General features: G+C 42.8%; 1 protein-coding gene across 1 annotated transcript in view; it reads left to right on the top strand.

The window, feature by feature from the left end:
* The window catches only part of plxna2 (plexin A2), a 275,749-nt gene that overhangs the window by 158,265 nt on the left and 96,978 nt on the right, over positions 1-20,506 (top strand). Inside the window, 7 exon segments of the mRNA XM_037773809.1 lie at positions 1,539-1,662; positions 5,735-5,888; positions 9,940-10,036; positions 12,914-13,028; positions 15,223-15,423; positions 16,621-16,717; positions 17,989-18,188. Coding sequence (XP_037629737.1) covers positions 1,539-1,662; positions 5,735-5,888; positions 9,940-10,036; positions 12,914-13,028; positions 15,223-15,423; positions 16,621-16,717; positions 17,989-18,188 — 988 coding nt within the window.

Below are 20,506 nucleotides of genomic sequence, written 5' to 3' on the forward strand. Positions count from 1 at the left end.
GATAGAGCCAGAGCAACACGACCTCCTCTCCACACCAAACAGATAGAGCCAGAGCAACACGACCTCCTCTCCACACCAAACAGATAGAGTCAGAGCAACACGACCTCCTCTCCACACCGAACAGATAGAGTCAGAGCAACACGACCTCCTCTCCACACCAGATAGATAGAGCCAGAGCAACACGACCTCCTCTCCACCATGGAACCTAGAGAGAGGACAAGAATTTAGTTTTTAGTTCACAGTTGATTTGGTAATGTAAATGTATGTTTCCCATGCCTATGAGGCCCTTTGGACTGAATTAAATTGATAGAGAGGCTAAATCTCCTGGATGGCGGAGGTCCAGGTCCAACATGTGGAGTGAGGCACCAACAGCCAGGAGAGGCAGTTTATATCTCTGTATTTAATTGTTACATTTTGTTTTACAAAGTTAGGAAAGCAACGTTTAAGTCACACCTGATGTTGCCTTACACATTAAAGACTGATCCCAGTCACTTCCACACAGCTTATTAACTAAACACTGGTATCGGATCGGTACTCGGTATCGGACGATACCCAAAGCCCAGGTATCGTATCGGGACAGAAAAAGTCCGATCGGTGCATCCTTACCGGAAGAATCTGGTGTAGTTCTTTATTTAGTTAGTTATGAGTCCAGATGTCTTCAGACAAAGGTGGTGGATCAAAAGGTGGATGATATGCACTTCTATCAATTATAATGTGTCAATACAATGTCCATTAGAAGTAGCGGTGATTAATCATGCTATTTATATGATCAGTCTGGTGGTCAGTCCTGTCGCATATTCTGTAGACATATTCTGTAGACATATTCTGTAGTCATATTCTGTAGACATGTTCTGTAGACATTTTCTGTAGACATATTCTGTAGTCATATTCTGTAGACATATTCTGTAGACATATTCTGTAGACATGTTCTGTAGACATGTTCTGTAGACATTTTCTGTAGACATATTCTGTAGTCATATTCTATAGACATATTCTGTAGACATGTTCTGTAGACATGTTCTGTAGACATATTCTGTAGACATGTTCTGTAGCGTTATTTCTTCCTCACAACTCTGCTAGTATTTTTTTTTAATTCTTATTACAACATTATTTAATGCTCCCTTTTTTAGACAATATTTACTGTTCGTGTTTTTGACATTTTGAATCCTCATCTTCCCCTCCCCTTCACCATCACAACACTGGCAATTTGTCTTTTTTACCCCCAACTTAAACTGTCACATACTGTTTTCACTGAGTATTCATTTCTATCACTATGGTTGTTATTGTTTTCATACCTTTCCTCTGCTTTTCATTGTTAGTGCTTTCTGCTTTGCCAGCAGCACCTCTCCTTCCTGTAATGTATTCATTCATACGGTTACTTATGCTTTAGTTTGGTAACAAACTAATGTAATTGAATTCTTCTCAGGGCTTGAATGGCTCTGGTAGCTTCTCTTTTTCTTTTTTATTTATGTTCCTGTTGAAAACCGAATATCAGTAACTCTTTATTTCCTTTGTCCCTCCTTCTCTTCTCTGTTCAGCTGCTCTCAGAGGAACCGGTGTGAGCGTGCAGACGAGCCGTACCGCTTCGCCGCCTCTCTCAACCAGTGTGTGAAGGCCACTGTGTACCCAGACAGCATTGCGGTGTCAGAGCCCAGTGTACCTGTAAGTTCACATTCTGACATACAGCACACACACGAAATGCCAAACGCACAACTTAATCTCAAACACTACTTGCACGCAATTACAGTGAAAAATTAGCTCCCATTTGCATATCCCCTACCCACGTACAGAGGCAGAACATTTGAAATGATCCCACATAGCAGCTCGCCTAGTTTTGATTGTGGTTGATGCATAAACATTAGTTGGGAAGGTTCATAAGAGCTCTATGTGGGCGTTTCAGCGTGCATATGCTCACTTGGTACAAAGCAGTCAATATGTGTGCCAAGACATGTTTGTGTGGGTGGGCGTGTAGGTGTTAAAGTTGTCCAAGTGCAGCTGAGTACAGAGCAGTATTTCCACACCGACCGAGCGAAAAACAGGCGGATAGAGCATCAGTGAAAGGCTCTGCCCGTCCAAGTTCTGGTGAATGCTGCACATGCACACGCGTGGACACACACTTTATACCCACGCTGTTAAAGGGTCAGTTTATCCAAAAACACAAAAGAGAACATTTGTCTTTCTATCCAGATTTATTTCCTCAGGTTTGGACTTGTCAGAATAACAAAAGCAAACGGTGGTGTCCAGCAGCATTTGGTTTTCATCTTTTAACAGCTAACATTTATGACAAATTACAATTGTATGGACAAGACGTGCACTTTTGGTGCAGCGAGAGAAAATGAAGGTGCATTTTGTAACTGAGCTATTGTTTAGTGGTGCTTTGTGAGCTCTGTATATACATCTACAGTACAAGCGTGTACTATCTACTTACAGAGACATTTGGCATACCTTCATTGCATGAGTATATACTGTAATTCCAGGTGAAACTGCTCACAACAAGGTTCTGGGGTGTAATATTTTGGCAATTTGGTCCTACAAACCAAGTTCTACTAAGCTATAGTGATGTGCATTCCAAGCAATAATACTATTCCATAATCACTGGGAATTAGTCGATTATTTTTCAAACATCGCCGCATAACCCCCATTTTTTAAGACAGGACGATAGTCGCATAAACTATAACTATAAATTAACAACTATTCAAAAAAATGTAAAATCATGACCCATTCCTATTAAGCTCTATGGAATGATGGCAGACCTAACTACAACAGACTTTTCCAGACCTCCATCAATACACTGGTTTGATAGTCACATTGAGTCTTCCTTGTATTTTGTTAAGATGAGCCGTTAATCTAACTGCGCAAACATCACAGAAATCATGCCAAATGTGCCAATGGCTCAGACAGTGACTCACCCTGCATCTATAGACTGTATATAAGAAGTGGACGTAGTCACGCATTCATTTGTGGACTGCGGTTTTGAAGCCTCGAGTTCAGCATTTTGGCCGTAGCCAAATGACATGAGAGGGTGGAGCTAAGTACAACTGAACGCTGAAGAAGACAATTTTAGGTGACTAAAAATGTTATAATTAAGTTTCATGAATTAAAAACACACTGTGAAAGGGTTAAAGTTGTGCGATGAAAACACAGACAACTCTCAGACCGGACAACGACGTGGTAGCGACCTGTCAATCACAAGGTAGCCCCGCCCTTAAGCATCCCCTGCTTTATGGTCTATCTGACTCTAAATGGGACCATCATTTACTAAATGAACATCATGCTGTATTGAAGAAGACTTGAAGCAAGTTTAAAGCTCTTCCGCACTCCAACCCTTATGCTGTGTTCACCCTACGAGCCACACAGCAACAGGCTACATGTCATTTTCAATAGAAGCCGATGACCTGATCCCACAAACTGACACCCAACACTCGTCGCTGCGCTCCAGTGACTCGGTGAAGCATCAACCCAATCTGTTTTTGTTTCACCCTGATCTGTTCCATCTAAAAAAATGCCAGTGCTATTTAATGAGACAACTACGTCAACAAGCGCTTGACGGAGACAGTGTAGCTGGCCACGCTAGGCCGTTTTATTGCTTTTGTCACTGGTAGTGTGAGCATAGCTTTAGTCTTAAAAAGAACCCTTGAAAAACTCAAATGGTTCTGGGTACAACCTTAGCCCTTTAGGAAGAACCCTTTTGGAACCGTTATTTCTAAGAGTGTATCCCTCAGTAGACTTCACCCGGTTTGTAGACAACCGGGTGAAGTCTACTGAGGGATACAGAGAGGGAGGGATACAGAGAACATGTTGTTTCCATGTCAGCTATATATCAGCAACAGGGTCATCTCACCAACCCGTCCACAAAACACTCACAAATTCACACAGTTTGCAAATTCCACAGGGGCAGACAGCTATCTCCATGACAACACAGCCTCTTTGTGTGGGCACTATGGAGAGATAGAAACACAGAGAAAACAATCAAATTACCTTTTATTAAAACTCTGCCACCAATTAGGCTGGTCGTTGCTGCCAAGCTGCAAAAAACACCCACCACCAGCATCCTCATCATCAGGGAGGACAGCAGAACAAAAAGAGCAAAGGCTTAACACTCTGAGACAAGCTCACTTCCTGTAGCAGCCTCGCTGTGTGAGCACGAGTGTTTATCTGTATATGTGTGTCTTGACAGAACGATGAGAGCTAATTAATGTGAGAGGTTACTCAGGGAATTCTACATTGAACAAAAGCCATTGATTGCTGTGATTGCTGTAATCAAGGATCTATCTGACACACCTCGAAGCGAAGCAATACAAACACGGTGAAAGTAAAACAGGGGAAGACAAGAGGTCCTCAGCAGAAGAAGAAAAAATAAAACATCATCCATCCTCTCAATGGGTAGCAGAGTAAGCCAGCTAACGAGGGAGGCAGTGTAGTCAGACAGTCAGCATCTCTTGAAAGGCCCACAGTTAAGCTGCTCAGCTGCCTCGCCTGTCCCAGTAGCCCCGCGGTGTTTAGCGAGAGGCAGATAAAACAAAGAGAAACTTCAAACGGTATGGCCCAAAAATAACAGCTAATGGAATGAGGCTGCGAAATGCCATGGTGATAATTATCCAGGCTGCCTCTCTTGGCTGGAGAGCCAGATCGCACACCCTGCGCGCAGAATACATTTATTTATAGGCAGAGCAGCTGAACGCTCCAGCCCCGGTGTCACTGCTCTCCAGAGGGTGACTTCAAACACCTCTACAGTATGTGCATCTGCATGTGTGCCGTATATGAACCGCACATTGTGTGCGAGTGTGTGTGTTTTTTTGCTTGTGTTTCATGTATCTTTGTGTCCTTGTGAACTTTAGAGAATGAGGAAACAAAAATAGAATTTGCCAAGTGGCCATTTTTTTTCACAGTTTCCTTTATTTATTGACCACTGACTGAATCACAATGTCTGCCTCTTCCTCTGGACTGATATCCTCTACACTCATATGGAACATTAAAGCTGGAGTAGGCAGGTTGGAGCAAATGTGATTAAAAAAAGTTAAAAACGGTCGCTATATCCTGACAGTTGTACAAGACATGAGACAGGTAATCTGAAAAAAATCCTGTGCCTCTGTGTCCTCCGGTGCTCCTAATGACATCTGCAAGATTTCACAAACCGGAGGAAAACAACCAATCAGAGCCGAGCTGGAGCCTTGCCGTCTCTGAGCAGCTGTCAATCACTCACGAACTCTGATCAAATGGTCAAACTAGGCAGAAATGACCTGTCATTGGCCAAGATTTTTAAAGTCTGAAAACAGAGCCATGAGGAGGAGCAGAAGTCTAGTTTTCTCTCAGAACACTTGAATTACAATTTGCTGAAAGGTTATTATGGAATATTTGCCAAATGATGCCAAAAATATTCTGCCTACTGCCACTTTAAGAGCTAAATACAGCCTTCTTTTCTGTATTATGGTGTTGATAACATTTTTGAGACGCAGCAGCATTTCTTGGCAAAGTGGTTGGACAGCTTTGCCAGCAGCAGTGTGTTCTTTTTTTCATCCTTTTTGGAGCTTATTACACTACTGCATTCAAACCGCTGCTGTTTTTCACATTCACCCCAGCCTATCGCATCTCATCTTTGTGCTAATGCCATTAGGGATGTGCCATAAGAATTGCTTCCCAGTTTCTTTTCTAATATAGCATTTCTGAGGCATCACACATCAGTCTGTTGTATCATCATTTATGCATTTGGCTGTGTGCCTCCCCCCCTGTGCAGCTGCTGGTGAAGGTGAGCCACGTTCCAGACCTTTCTGCGGGCATCACCTGCTCCTTCGGCAACCTGACGGAGGTGGAGGGGCAGGTCAACGGCAACCAGATACTGTGTGTGTCTCCTGCTGCCAAGGATGTCCCCCTCATCCCCACCGACCAAGGTAGATACTACCCCCACACGCACACACACACACATACACACACACACGCTCACGGCCATCCATTGGATGTAAACTGATGAGTGGTTTGCTTTAAAAAACAAATATTAATAACACTTTCCATGATGCCAAGGTCCATAATGCATTATAAACATACTTATACTTATTCTAATCTGATTATAGCACGGTATAATTATAGTTATAAGCACTCATAAATATTCATAATGCTTTATAACAATCATAGCACATTATAAAACATTTTATAATGACTTATATAGTCAATTATCATAATACTTCATAATTGCTGGTCACTCACTGACATTTTTTTGCAAGGAACATATTGTATTATAGTTCCCGTAGTTGTAATACATTCTAATCTTTTTATAATGCATTATAATCACTGTTATAATGCATTATACTGCATACCGCAATTATCAACATAGGAGCCGCCAAAGAAAACAAAAGGGAGATCTTTGAGATTGTAACTTTAAGTTAGGTGATAGATATCATTAAATCTTTGCCAGAACAACACATAAAACATTGTAAATTCATTTTCACTTTACTTAAAGCAAGCAATGACCACTTAGAGTAACTTACAATCACATGATAATGCATTATAACAATATTCAACATGAATAATTATGAACTCTTCTCAGGCGGATATGGCTGTTAGTTGTGTGTAGAGGTGTGTACAGTATGTATACAGTAGTGTGCCGCGAAGCCTCAAATACATACCAATATTTCTCAACGAAGCTTCGAAGCCCAAAAAAATTTATTCGGGACAGCCATAGTTATGATTATTGTTCTAATGCATTATGAATATTTATGAGTGCTTATAACTATAATAATACTTTGCTTTAAGCAGATTATAAGGAATTATAAGTATGTTTATAATGCATTATAGACATGGGTGTCATAGAAAGTGTTACCAAAATATTTTCCTATGTAGTGCGCAGTACTCTAGACTACTGGTCTGATCACGGCCATTAGATGAGAACATTTTCACGTCTAAACAGCCTTGGTAGGATTCCCACATATCCCTCTCTTCGTATGCTGCACTGAGCTAACTGTTCATCTGCACACACTCTGAAACATCTCTATTGATTCAGCACTCCCTCCTAGTTTAAGCAGGCACCGTCTACATAACAAGCTCCCGCAGATCCAGGATCAGTTTCCTGGCTGTGAAGTGTGCTGCGCACAAGGCCGGGCCCCATTAGAGCTGATGGAGGATCAGACTGAGATCCCCTGGCCTGTGGCTGAGCCGCCGCTCACCACATTACTGCCCTCAGACCGGGATAATAGGCAGCGGTCTAACAAGCAGGTTCAATCAGCCGGGGGACGCTTTAGTTGAGGGGACGACGGGGAAGTTGATGCGGTGGATTAGTGTGTTAGCATAGCCAAGGCACAGAGAGGGAGCTGCTCTGCTGTTTGCTGTTTGCTTCTGAGGAAAGCCATACCCGATAAAAACACAAAGAACAAACATGTAATGAATAAAAGATTGTAATTAATTATAGGAATTATTTGTATTTCAGCAGAGGTCAAAAGGTCTGATCAGCCATTTTTACCTCATCTCACAAAATGTAGAGTAGAACGTATTCCTAGTTGAGTAGAACATATCCATACACTGCCTAGACAATGTTTAGGTCCCGGAATAAACATATGCTAATCACCTCTAATCCACTATTCATAGAAATCTCATGACCTTTCAAGCATCCCACCTGCATATTTCCATAAATATACCATCGCGGATCCATTTCTTTGCAAACACATATATCATTATGAATACTAACACCTGTTGTTTGACAATAAATACCTGTTGTTTGCAAGTCAAGATGGCTGCAGGGTGACAAAACCAAACACCCTGAATAATATATAATGTGCAGTGTGCGGTGGAAATCACTGTGTGTTTTGGGGGGTTTGGTAATCCTCCTCCCTTTGAGTAAATGACAGCCCTGTTTGCCCAGAGCTCCCGTGGGGAGTGGTGCATCAGGCACTAATATGAATGTTCTCCCCTAGGTAAATGTCAGCCAATCCCCCTGGTAAGCCCTTCCTCCATCCATCCTAACCATTCCTCTCTTTGACCACGTTCCTCCCTCCTCTTTCGTCGCCTCCCACAGGCTGCTTAGACCTCCATTCTTTTTACTCCACATTCATTCCCCTGAGGTCACTTCCTCCTGACCTCCCCGCTATCCTCCTCTATCTCCTATCCCCTAGCAAGCCTCTCTATCTGTTGCACATCAGCATCGATCGTGCGGTGGCAATGACCTGAGGAGAGGAGAGGAGAAGAGAGAAAGAGGAGAAAATTAGATAATATATAGAAGATGGAGAAGAAGGGAAAATAAATATAAATTAAATTAAAACAAAAGCGAAAAAGAGGTTAGGATAAAACTGTGAGGACTGCGGACTGATGTTGAGCTTGAAATGAAAGAAAATAGCTGGCACTTTTCTCCACGAAAGAGAAACAAAGTCCTAGAGGAGGTTTTGCGTGGACAGGAACTCTGTACCACTTTGTTTGCCAGCTCCTGTGAGACAAATGTGAAATGCTAGAAGGGAGCTGTGAGCCTAGCATGCCCGCTACACAGACTTGTGTGAAACAGAGCCCGATTCCCAACAGGTGCTGCGGAGAGAACGGGGCACGGAGGGTCATTCAAACCTCCTACACACTGAATGTCATCTGAAATCCACGCACACACACACACACACACACACACACACACACACACACACACACACATACACACATATTTATGGAGTCTGTCTGTGTTCACGGAGAGAGATAAGAGGCTGTTTTTACAGAGAAACAGAAGCAAAGCCGGAACTCTGTCCAGTAAAATGCAGGAAAATAAAATAAGATCAAAGGAAATGGCTCTGTATGTGACTTAAATTAGCTTTAACGGTCTTATAGATAACATTTTTAAGTAGACAAACATTTTAACAGGTCGAAAATTCATGTTTTGTTTATCTCTGTGGAATATATCCGACATTTGGTTCCTACTTCTCACAAGGCTTGTGAAACAATAGTACAGCAACTACAGCTGTCAATCGATTGAAATACTTCATCGTGATTAATCGCCACTTAATCACATTTTTATCTGTTCTAAATTAACCTTAAAGGGAGATTTATCAAGTATTTAATCCTCTTATCAACATGGGAGTGGGCAAATATGCTGCTCTATGCAAATGCATGTATATATTTATTATTGGAAATCAATTAACAACACAAAACAATGACAGATATTGATCCAGAAACCCTCACAGGTACTGCATTTAGCATAAAAAATATTCTCAAATCCTAACATGTCAAACTGCAGCACAACAGGCAACAACAGCTGTCAGTGTGTCAGTGTGCTGACTTAATTATGACTTGCCCCAAACTGCATGTGATTATCATAAAGGCATGTCTGTAAAGGGGAGACTCGTGGGTACCCATAGAACACATTTACATTCACATACAGTATGCTAAGGTCAGAGGTCAAGGGACCCCTTTGAAAATGGCCATACCAATTTTTTTCTTGCCAAAATTTAGCGCAAGTTTGGAGCTATTTATTATAATTATTTAACCTCCTTCGCAACAAGTTAGTATGACATGGTTGGTACCACTGGATTCCTTAGGTTTCATATGATGCTAGTATCTTCACTCTAGCGTTAAAACAGAGCCGGCTACAACCTAAAAAATAGACGAATTTGCATGAATGCATTATTATCGCGTTAACTTTGACAGCCCTGATAACAACGTTGGTATCACGTGTCTGAGTCTCACTCCCCTCGATCATAAAATATGCATTTGTGCAACGAACTGGCAACCACTTGTTGTGAAGTGAATGCAATGGAACGGGGGAGGGAGGGTACAACATCTACTGGCTAAATGTTAGCAATAACACCTTTCTATATACAATACCATGCAAGATATTCTAGATATCTTCTATGCTTACCTTGTAACTAATTAGCATTCGATTGAATGATGTCTGCTGCTCACAACTACGCAAAAATAATGCCAAGATAAATAATGCTTGAGCACACATTAAATGTTCATCCCTTGTCTCCTCTCTTCCAGATTGGTCAGGCGTTGAGCTGAGGCTCAACTCTAAGGAGACCGGTCAGATGCTCATCAGCACAGAGGTCAAGTTTTACAACTGCAGCGTCCACCAACTGTGAGTATCTCTTTCCAAGCCCATTCATTCTCTTTTTCATTTACAAAAACAATGCCTGCTGCCCAAAACCGCTGGATCAATGCTCCGGGAATTAGTTACAATTTGTCCTCAACCTTAGCCGGCCCCAGTCCCCCTAAAAATATCCCCCGTAAAGACTGATGTAATCTGATAGCTGACTGCTCCCCGAGCGCCACGACAGGAAGTTTCTGTGCCGTTGCGCTAATGAAGCCTTCTTCTCAGACACGCCGTGGTACAAAACACGCATCTTTCTGCCTAACGGGTCTTCAGGAGGGATTTCATGCCACGTCTCTCCCCGATTGAGTGATGTTGAATTGGATATCTCTGTGTCAGCGGTGCCTTCGCAATTGCTCGCTTCATTCCAGTGTGGCAGATTCTGTTTGTGCTAGATCCAAGGACGGTCCTTGCTGACTTGGGAGTATCACTGAATGGAGAGCAGGAGACTAAAGGGTATCACAGCAGTGACGCTAGCAGGGGTGCAGGAATCATAGCATGTCATATTACGCTTTCACTACCCCCTCGACATTAAAGCAAAATGTTGTAGCCGCTGTCTTCTTTGTTATTCAGCATCTCTCTCTCTCACACACACACATGCACACCGCCCTATAACTTCACATGGTTGTCTGCTGTCTGAGAACCCTGTCTGAGTAGCACAGAAAGCAATTACCAGCTCTCACATCAGCTCAGTTAATGGGCGACGACAAACATACTTGCGCGCACAGCCACACACACACACACACTCAAGCACACAAAGAAAGATGCATACACTTGAAAAGGGCATACGCTCTCCCTCGCACACTCCGATGCCAACTCTCTCTTTCTCTCTCTCTCACACACATACTGTACACTCTATCTGCCAGAAGGTGAATCAACCCTACTCTTCTGCATTAGTGTGCTTGCCAGAGATCCCTCCCATGCTTTTACACTGATGAATATTTCACAATAAGCAAGTATGCACAACTCTACCTTATTTTAGAGAGAGAAAGAGAGAGGAAGAGCCAAGTGCGACTACAATATGCTCTCCGAACAACTGTTCATGAGTACAAAGTGTAGAAGAAGCCTTCACAATCTTTGCTATGGCAACACAGAGAGTGTATCATGTCTTGTAGCCTCAGGCTGTTACTTCTTCCTGTTTTCTTGTCCAGGCTTGCATTTGCTCATCTCTCCATCCATTCATCCATGTAACCAGTACACAGGGTTGCCAACTGTCCCGTATTAGCGGGACGTCCCCTACTTTGGGCTAAATTGGTTTGTCCCATATAGGACCTCCCTTGTCCCATACATAGACTGTTACTCTACTCTGATAGCCACTCTTACAGATCCTGGATCTGATAGAACAGCATAAGAAGATCACCTGCTGATCACACCATGATTGTTTTTATTTTACATAATGATACCGTTTATGTAAAGCTATATACTAAATGGAATATACAAATTTTTTTGCCTTTCCAATTGAATAAGAATATGAATATACACTGCACCATGCACCGGACTAAAGGTGGCGTGCCCGTATTTGGTAGTGAGAAAGTTGGCAATTCTACCAGTACACAGTGTTTGAAAGTCCATTTACTTTACTAAAGTAATGCTGTAGTAAAGTAGAATTCTGAGGTCATTTGCAAGTAATAATAAGCCTTTTACTTGTTATGAAGTAATTTTGCATTATGTTATTGACCATAGACTGTATATAAAGATGGACAACATGACAGCTCCCCAAAAGTGAAGCCAAAGCATCTGGATCGCCCCCTGATGGCTGGCTGCAGTACAGGTCATGAATCCCGCCCCCTCCATGTTAGTGGATGGGACATGGACCAAACTAAAAAGTCAAACTACACGTCAAATACATGTTTCCCAAAGATGGTTTCTCTCATTTTAGGTTGTTGTTATCACACAGATGTACTGTATGTTCAAATATTCATTTTTCTGATAAATTTGTTTTTTATTAGTTATTGATGTGTTTGTAGTTAGTGATGCTATAAAAAGGTTGTGAGACATCATGCTTTGAGTGAAACAGTCGTGCAGCCTCAGGAATTGTACGAGAGAGGAGATGTAACTTTAACTGTCCATAACCGTCATCAGTCTGTGTAACAGAACATGTCCATTTGATCATAAATGTAGTCATAGAGATATTATGGTTAGTCCTATCTTTCTAGTCAAGCCGCTACTGTGGTGCTAACGTAGCAGCTAAGTGGCTCACACTAGCAAGCTGCTGTCGTGCTCGGCTCATGATTGGCTCGGGTGAGTGTGTGGGCGGGACCTCGAGCTTCACTTCACACCTGTCGTCCATCTATATATACAGTCTACGGTAGTGATACTGTCTCGTTAGTAATAGATCTGAATACTTTATCCACCGCTTGCAGTACAGTATGCGCCCCTAAGGTGACAAATAAACACACACACTTACATATAGTACATGCTAAAACGCTCACACACAAGCACACACACCTAACAGCTGGTAATTACAGCGACACTCCAACAATGCAGGGCTAATGGTAATTGCAGGATCAAGCTGCGCCAATGTCTTATTTGTCCTCATTACTCAACGTTCCTCCACTCTCCTGCTCTCCGTCTCTCTTTCTCCATCTGATTCAGGCCATGAGGGCTAATATGCAGCCCGCCGTTCGCACGTGACACGCAGTATTAATATATGTGGCAGTAGAACGGGGGAGAACTTTGCCCAGCAGCTATTAGGTGCTGTGCCAACCACAAGGACACAACAACAGCAGGTGCCCACTCGGGATCTGAACTCATTTCCTCTGTGGCACTTCCTCCCCCACTTTGGCGAACTCGCTGGCCTTCCTTGACTGGGCTGCTTTTTTCCTGACTCTCTCCTTCCGTGTGTGTGTGTGTGTGTCCATGCAGGTGTCTGTCGTGTGTGAACAGTGCCTTCCGCTGCCACTGGTGCAAGTACCGCAACTTGTGTACCCATGACCCCTCCAGCTGTTCCTTCCAGGAGGGACGAGTCAACGCCTCTGAGGTTGGTGGAACACACACATGCTTATAAGCTAGCTCGCTAGCAGAACTTTCTCTTTCTTCCTCTCTCTCACTCTTCCTCTCTCCTGCACACCCAATCCCCCCCTCTCTGTTTCCTCCTGCCTGCATCCTGCACCGTGTTCCAGCTCTGTGTCAGCCTCGGGGCATGTCTTCAGAATGAAAAAAAGCCATCTAAGCTCTTCTATTTCCGAAATTGGCGTTTCTCATTCAGAGCTCTTGTTCTTTGCGGTGGCAATTAACACTCTATTATCTCTGGAGTTATTGAGCTTAGCGTGTCTTAACAATGACACAGGATCATTCTGAAGCAGTCAATCATGTGCGGTAGATACAAAGTGCTTGATGCCTGTGTGTGTGATGGTTTCCGTGCGTCTCTGGCTATGCACATAGATAGTATTTAGGTATTGGCTTGGGGGGTTGTTATATGTGTTTTTCTTTTACTTCCCTAAAGTCATTTAAAGGACAACAACATGTATTTAACCTTTTTCCAAAAAAAATTTAAAAACATTTTTTACCATTTTTTACCAGTTGAGAATTGATAAAAATGATATAATATAATACAATAATGATACAAAAATGATATAATATAATATAATAATATGATACAATAATCCCTCCAAAATACCACATTAAGACACCAAGACCTTGAGGAACACCATAGAAAAAGCCATGCTGTGATTTGGGATCAAAAACTTTTGACATTTGGAGATTTCTGCAGGAGTTGCATTTTCTGGCGATTAGATGGCGAGCACTTCTGTTGTGTAAACTGCTCAGAAACCCCCTTATTGTCAATCTAGCTAGGAAAGCCATCCTCTGAATGCTCTAGGTCTCTAGTTTGATCCATCCATCCTCTGAATGCTCTAGGTCTCTAGTCTGATCCATCCATCCTCTGAATGCTCTAGGTCTCTAGTTTGTGGCTGTAGAGTTTCATGAGGCTGTGATTATCCTAGAGATGAGTTGACAGTGAGGTCAAGTTTTTAAAAAAATGGTCTCACTACAGTGAAATGGCTCCTATGGGAACTAACATCATCACACATGAATACAGCTGTTTAGGGACCCCAGTATGCAGAAATACTCACCAAACCTTAAACTCAAACCTTTTTTACATTGGTCACATACAGGTACATTTAACCCATCCTAAGGAGCAGTGAGCTGCTGTAAAGCCCCACGGGAGCAACTTGGGGTTAAGTGTCTCGCTCAAGGGCACTTCTACATGTAGACAGTAGGGGATCGAACTACCGACCTTGTGGTTGAAGGATGACCACTCTACTCACTGAGCTACAACCGCCCCATAGGCGAAAATAACACATCTGCACTGCATAAAAACTGAGCCTGCTACAGCCTCTGAAAAAAGTGAAGTCGGTCGAGGGCGCCAACACCTTCAAGGAGTGGAAGAGGTCATGTTACAGGACACATGGATCTACTGGCAACGCCACAGTGGGCATCACTCCTGCAGTCTTTCAATTATAATTCAACATACATATTTGCACACACAACTTCATTAATTAGATCAGATGCTTTTACTCCATGTCAGTATTATGAATACTGACTGCTGCGAAAAGTAATGCAAATCAATTCGTATATGTATCGTATATATATTTATATCCTTTGACATCAATTCATATTTAATTCACATAATCGTGAACCAGGAAGTATAAAGGGGCAACAAACAGTGCGCAGGAGGAGGTTGGGTGGATGGATGGGTCAAAAAACACTGCACTTTCTCCCAAGAGACCGCTGTTTATGTTCCGTGTGAGTCACGTAAGTTTGGTGCTTAAGTAACGCCACTTCCAGGCTCATTTCCTAAACCTAACCAAGACCAAAGCTTCAGTGTTTGATGCTGCTGTGATAGTTTATAAATGTTGCTTTCACGTCATATTGCTACAGAGTTGATCTCAAATTTGCTGCCTTGCACTGTAAACCACTGAGCACTAATTGAATCCCTCTCTTCACCAATTGAGCAGTTTCAAAATGCCACTTTTGGTTGTTCAATGCTCAGACATTAGCTCAGAGCTATCCAAGGTCACGGGAGTCACTTTGAAATTCTAACATAAGATGAATTTCCATTTCAGCCGCACTCGTCGTACTTCATACTTAAACAACAAAAAAATAGCAGAGTTTTTCTTTTTCTTTTTGTTGGCACTGACGTGTGCTCCTTGCCCCGTGCTTGTTACCTCCAGGACTGTCCCCAGCTAGTGCGCTCTGAGGAGATACTGATCCCGGCGGGGGAGGTGAAGCCTATCACCCTGAAGGCCAGGAATCTGCCCCAGCCCCAGTCTGGCCAGCGGGGCTACGAGTGCGTCCTCCACATCCAGGGGGTCAGCCACCGAGTCACCGCCCTCCGCTTCAACAGCTCAAGCGTTCAGTGCCAGAACAGCTCGGTAGGTCTGGCGATGCTTGCCCAGATTGGGCAGGTGATGCATGATTTGTGTATGTGTGATTTTTTTATTTTGTTATTTGAGTACACATTATACATTCAGTATACAGAAGAATATAATACACGTTGGCAAAACAATGACAGATATTGATCCAGAAACCCTCACAGGTACTGCATTTAGCATAAAACAATATGCTCCAATCATAACATGGCAAACTGCAGCCCAACAGGCAACAACAGCTGTCAGTGTGTCAGTTTGCTGACTTAACTATGACTTGCCCCCAAACTGCATGTGATTATCATAAAGTGGGCATGTCTGTAAAGGGGAGACTCGTGGGTACCCATAGAACCCATTTACATTCACTGATCTGGAGGTCAGAGGTCAAGGGACCCCTTTGAAAATGGCCATGACAGTTTTTCCTCACCAAAATTTAGTGTAAGTTTGTAGCGTTATTTATCCTCCTTCTTGACAAGCTAGTATGACATGGATGGTACCAATGGATTCCTGAGTTTTTGTGGTTTTATATGATGCCAGTATCTTCACTCTAGCTTTAGAACTGAGCCCGATACAACCTAAAAATGCAACTTGCATTAAGGTATTAAAGAAATTAGTACCGTTAAAACGAAGTTAACGCGTTATTATCGCGTTTACTTTGAAAGCTCAAGTAATTACATAGGTTATATTGCTTTCTGTAGAAAACAAGTGTCTTTTTATCCATTTATGTGTGTGTTTACATGTGTGTGTGTCATTCAGTCAGCGGAGACACACTAGATGCAGCCCAGGTAATTAGACTGCAGAATGGCTCTACCCTCCAGACAAGCAAGCACTGACTTCTGCAATATATTCCCAGAGACACATTTTACTCTCCTCTCTCTCTCTCTCTCTCTCTCTCTCTCTCTCTCTCTCTCTCCACACTTGCACATTGAAAGTCAGGCTGAAATTAAGGGTATAGGAGGCAGATAAGGACAGCATCTCCAAAGGCCAGAAGGGGAAGCTCAAGCTTCTGCTCAGCTGTCCAGCTCCTTGTAGCTTCTTCTCACTTTGTCAGCTCTCTGATGTTGACATGATGAAAGTTCGGGGTAACATTCGGAGGACATAGTGCTGCATCTGCAAGGGTTCATGGGAATTCAAATTCCCAAACCTCCCATTGAATTCTTCCTCTCACCCCCATCTCTCTATCTCTTTCTCCTTGGCCTCCAGTATCTGTACGAGGGAATGAAAATCAGCGAGCTGCCTGTGGATTTCTCGGTTGTGTGGAACGGCAACTTCATTATTGATAACCCGGAGAATATACAAGGTAAGAGCAAGAGATGCTGCTGTCAACATGTGCTGGCAAACAGGATGAAGATGGACAAATCTAACACTCCATAAGTTTCCTAATCTCTCTCTGCATTCAAGTATTGTCTTTTATAAGCAAAATTGTTATATGTGTGTATTTATTTGTATGGTAATGGTGGGACAAAAAGTCAATTCACCTATGTATCACGTTATTTATTTATATTTTAAGATTTTTTAATGTCAGAATCGATATATTTGCTTCATTGAGTCTATGCGGAGGTAGAAGGAAGTTACCGCTTTCATTGTTGTAGTCTGAGTAATGTGACGTCATATCCGTTCTGTATCCGTCAACCAAAACAAACCGGAGCCGGCCACAGTGAGCCGAAACGAGAAAGTAGAAAACGTTGGAGGGTAGGCGTGGATACGACCTGCAACCTCAGATGTTAAATCCAGCGTGGTAAACACTACACGTCCAGCAAAGGATGGAAACACTCTGGGTTTCACACATTGCAGGAAAAGCAGAGTTGCGGCTAAAGCTGCATGCTAACTCAGGAAACTTTATCGTATCATGGTAACACTACAACTGTAGAGCATCCATATACTGACATTTCTATTCTCTGCATTGAAACGGCCCCGATGGAGCTGACCATGGATGTATAAAGAGAACGGAGCTGACGGGAGAGCTAGAGACGTTAGAGGAAGTAGACACGTGTGACTACGTCCAGTTTTCAGAATAAGGTGTTAACAAAGGGAACTGTATATACAAAATACATCTATAAAAATAAGATTGATAGATTATATTCACCAGAAGTATAAAACATTACATGTCCCTTATAAATTAAAAAGAAAATACCACTAATTTGTGAGGGAAATGTCTTTATTCTTTGATTGTTGGGTTGCTGGAAAACATGTAATAGATAATGCCTGACTGATATATTTGACTTCAGGACGTCCAGACAACATACTTGCTGAAATGCTGAACATATTTACTGTATTCATTTAGAGATTTTCCAATACTCATAGAATCACAATACATATCAAATCGGCACCCAAGTATCGTGATAGTATTGAATCAGGAGGTATGCGTATCGTCCCAGCCCTAGTAATCACACTGTGTATCTTAAAATATGTGTTATTGGAAATAAAAAAAAAAGAAGAGGTAGCCTGTGGGGATATTTCAGTAAAAGCAGAGCTGCTGTCTGTTTTCTTTAAATCTCTCCAAAGACTTGTGTAGGTTTCTCAGTTGCTGTGTGTTCAACGTATATCCATACTGCCTCCCGTATCCCACAGTGCACCTGTACAAGTGCGCAGCCCAGCGGGACAGTTGCGGCACGTGTCTGAAGGCGGAGAGGAAGTTCCAGTGCGGCTGGTGCAGCGGAGAGGGAAGGTGTACCCTGCGCCACCACTGCCCTCCCATCAACCCCTACACCACCCGCTGGCTAAACCTGTCCAGTAAGAATGTCAAGTGCACCAACCCACGCATCGCTGAGGTCAGTACCCATAATCCTTCTGTCTGTTCTTCCTGCCTGCCCACACACATCCAGATCCAATCAATGTGCGATAATCAGCTGCCACGTTGCTGCATCTCGTTTTTTGTAGAGGATCACGAGGCTGAAACTGTTGGACTGTAGACCTTTTCAGACTTGACAACATTCTAAATTGGCCCCTTTGTATTTCCTGTTCCAGTGGTTGTTAATTCAGTAGCTGACAGGAAGTAAACTTGGCCTACAGCTGTTGCCCTACAAATGAAAAGGTCTGTACTTAAAATTAAAAGTCCAGTGTGTAGGGTCTGGCGGTATCTAGCGGTGAGGTGAGCAGATTGCAACCATCTGAAGCCTCTCCTGTGTGCCAAGCGTGTTGCAGAGCTATGGTGCCCGACGCGAAAACACTAATGTCCCTCTCTAGAGCCAGTTAGAGGAGAACCAGTGCGTAGAGTGTGTGTGTACGTGGGAAGTGAGTGGTGAAGCAAGAGAGAAAGAGCGACGGGAGCGAGTAACGTTATCGTCTTCGGCCCAAGCAGGAGAAGTTAACAGAGTTTGGTTTGTCCGCTCTGGGTTACTGTAGAAACATGGCGGTGCAACATGGCGGACTCAATGGAGATGACCCGCTCCCTTTGTAGATCTAGACGGCTCATTCTAAAGTAACAAAAACACACTGATTCTTATTATCAGGTGATTATACACTAAATAAATACTTTTTAATATCATATTCCATTTCTGCCAATAGATCCCCCTAATTGTTACACACTGGTCCTTTAAAACGCTTGTACTGTAATAGCTTGATAAGATGTTGTCATTGGTGACAGTGACTTACTTACTTGATCCTCGCATGCTCAATTTTTTTGAAACAGTTACACAAATTGTGTTCTTGAGAGATGAACAATGAAATATCTGATCAAACAACTAATTCATTAATCAAAAAAATATCAGTTAGTTGCCGCCCTATTGTGCATTGAGAAGGATTGCGTGAGAAGCAGCTCTGTTTTCCTGTGGACCCAGGAAGAAAGAGAATAAGCTTTAAAGAGGCTCCCCAGGGTGCTGCGGTCACCTAATGTCTGCAGATTGGTCAATGCTTGATGTCTTCGTGCCTCGTCTTTTTGCATCTCTTTCTTTAATTGAGATGCTGGACGTGTCGATAGTGAGTTTATTGCACCCCAAACACATTTTGTCCTCAGGACGACGGGACGCTGTTAGTCTTGAGCCCTGACGGTACCTACTGTAGAAATACAAGTACCGTCACATTTTCAAAATGTTGGCATTGACTTAGTACCGGTATCGGTTCTTGTGACATCCCTATTCCACCGTGTGTACGTGTATGTACCTGTATGGCTGTATGTGTTTATGCTCACAGGTGCACATTCATGTGAGTTCTTTTCACCTTCTGGGTTTATACAAGGGCAAGGAATCCCCCCCCCCCCCCTCCCCTCCCACACACACACACACACAGGGCCAGATATATTCAGTTTTGCTTGCCTGTCTCTTTGACATCTGCCTTCTCTTTGTGCCTGCTCATAGATTTTAATGTATTTTGTCTTCTCACAAGGTTATTTCAGTCCTTTGAAAGTAACTTTGTCACCAAAGTAAAAAAAAAAAAGGAACTAGAACAACCGTACAATAAAAAAACCCACTTTGAAAGTAAGTAGCTATTCCTATTGTAGCTAGCTAACAGTTATTTGTATACCTAATATGCTATTCATAAAGACAACAAAGAGGTGTGTGTGTGGCTCTCCTATGTTTTTCCTCACATTTTCTCAGACATTGCAACCAACCAAGCCAATGGTTGGATGTCCTCCACCTCAACAACATCAAGGTCATAACCTGGAAGTGCTTATTTGTTTTCCCATAAGTAGACCTTTTTCTCATCCCGCCTGGTGGGTTTGCTGTCACAGGGGAGTCAGGACAGGAGGACATACTATTTAATTAGGCTTGGTAACGCACCAGTGCATTGTGGTTAACCCACCAGACCCCTCTACCTCCACATTGATTCACTTGGCCTTTCATTCCTCCACCGCACACTCACATCTAACTCCAGCCAATTAAAAAGTGAAGTTAACGACTTGGTGAATCGATTTGCTTTACTGTATGCAGATAAGACAGAAAAAGTAGAAAGCCATCCCTACTTTTTTTTTAATCCATCCCTCTCCCTATCTGTTTCTCCCTGTCTGTCTTCTTCCCTCCCTATGTATGTGTTTGTGTGTGTGTGTGTGTGTGTGTGTGTGTGTGTGTGTGTGTGTGTGTGTGTGTGTGTGTGTGTGTGTGTGTGTGTGTGTGTGCGTGCGTGTGTTTGTGTGTGCGTGTGCGTGTGTGTG

This window comes from Sebastes umbrosus, chromosome 6 (assembly GCF_015220745.1).
Source record: "Sebastes umbrosus isolate fSebUmb1 chromosome 6, fSebUmb1.pri, whole genome shotgun sequence".
In the NCBI taxonomy this organism is placed as follows: Eukaryota; Metazoa; Chordata; class Actinopteri; order Perciformes; family Sebastidae; genus Sebastes; species Sebastes umbrosus.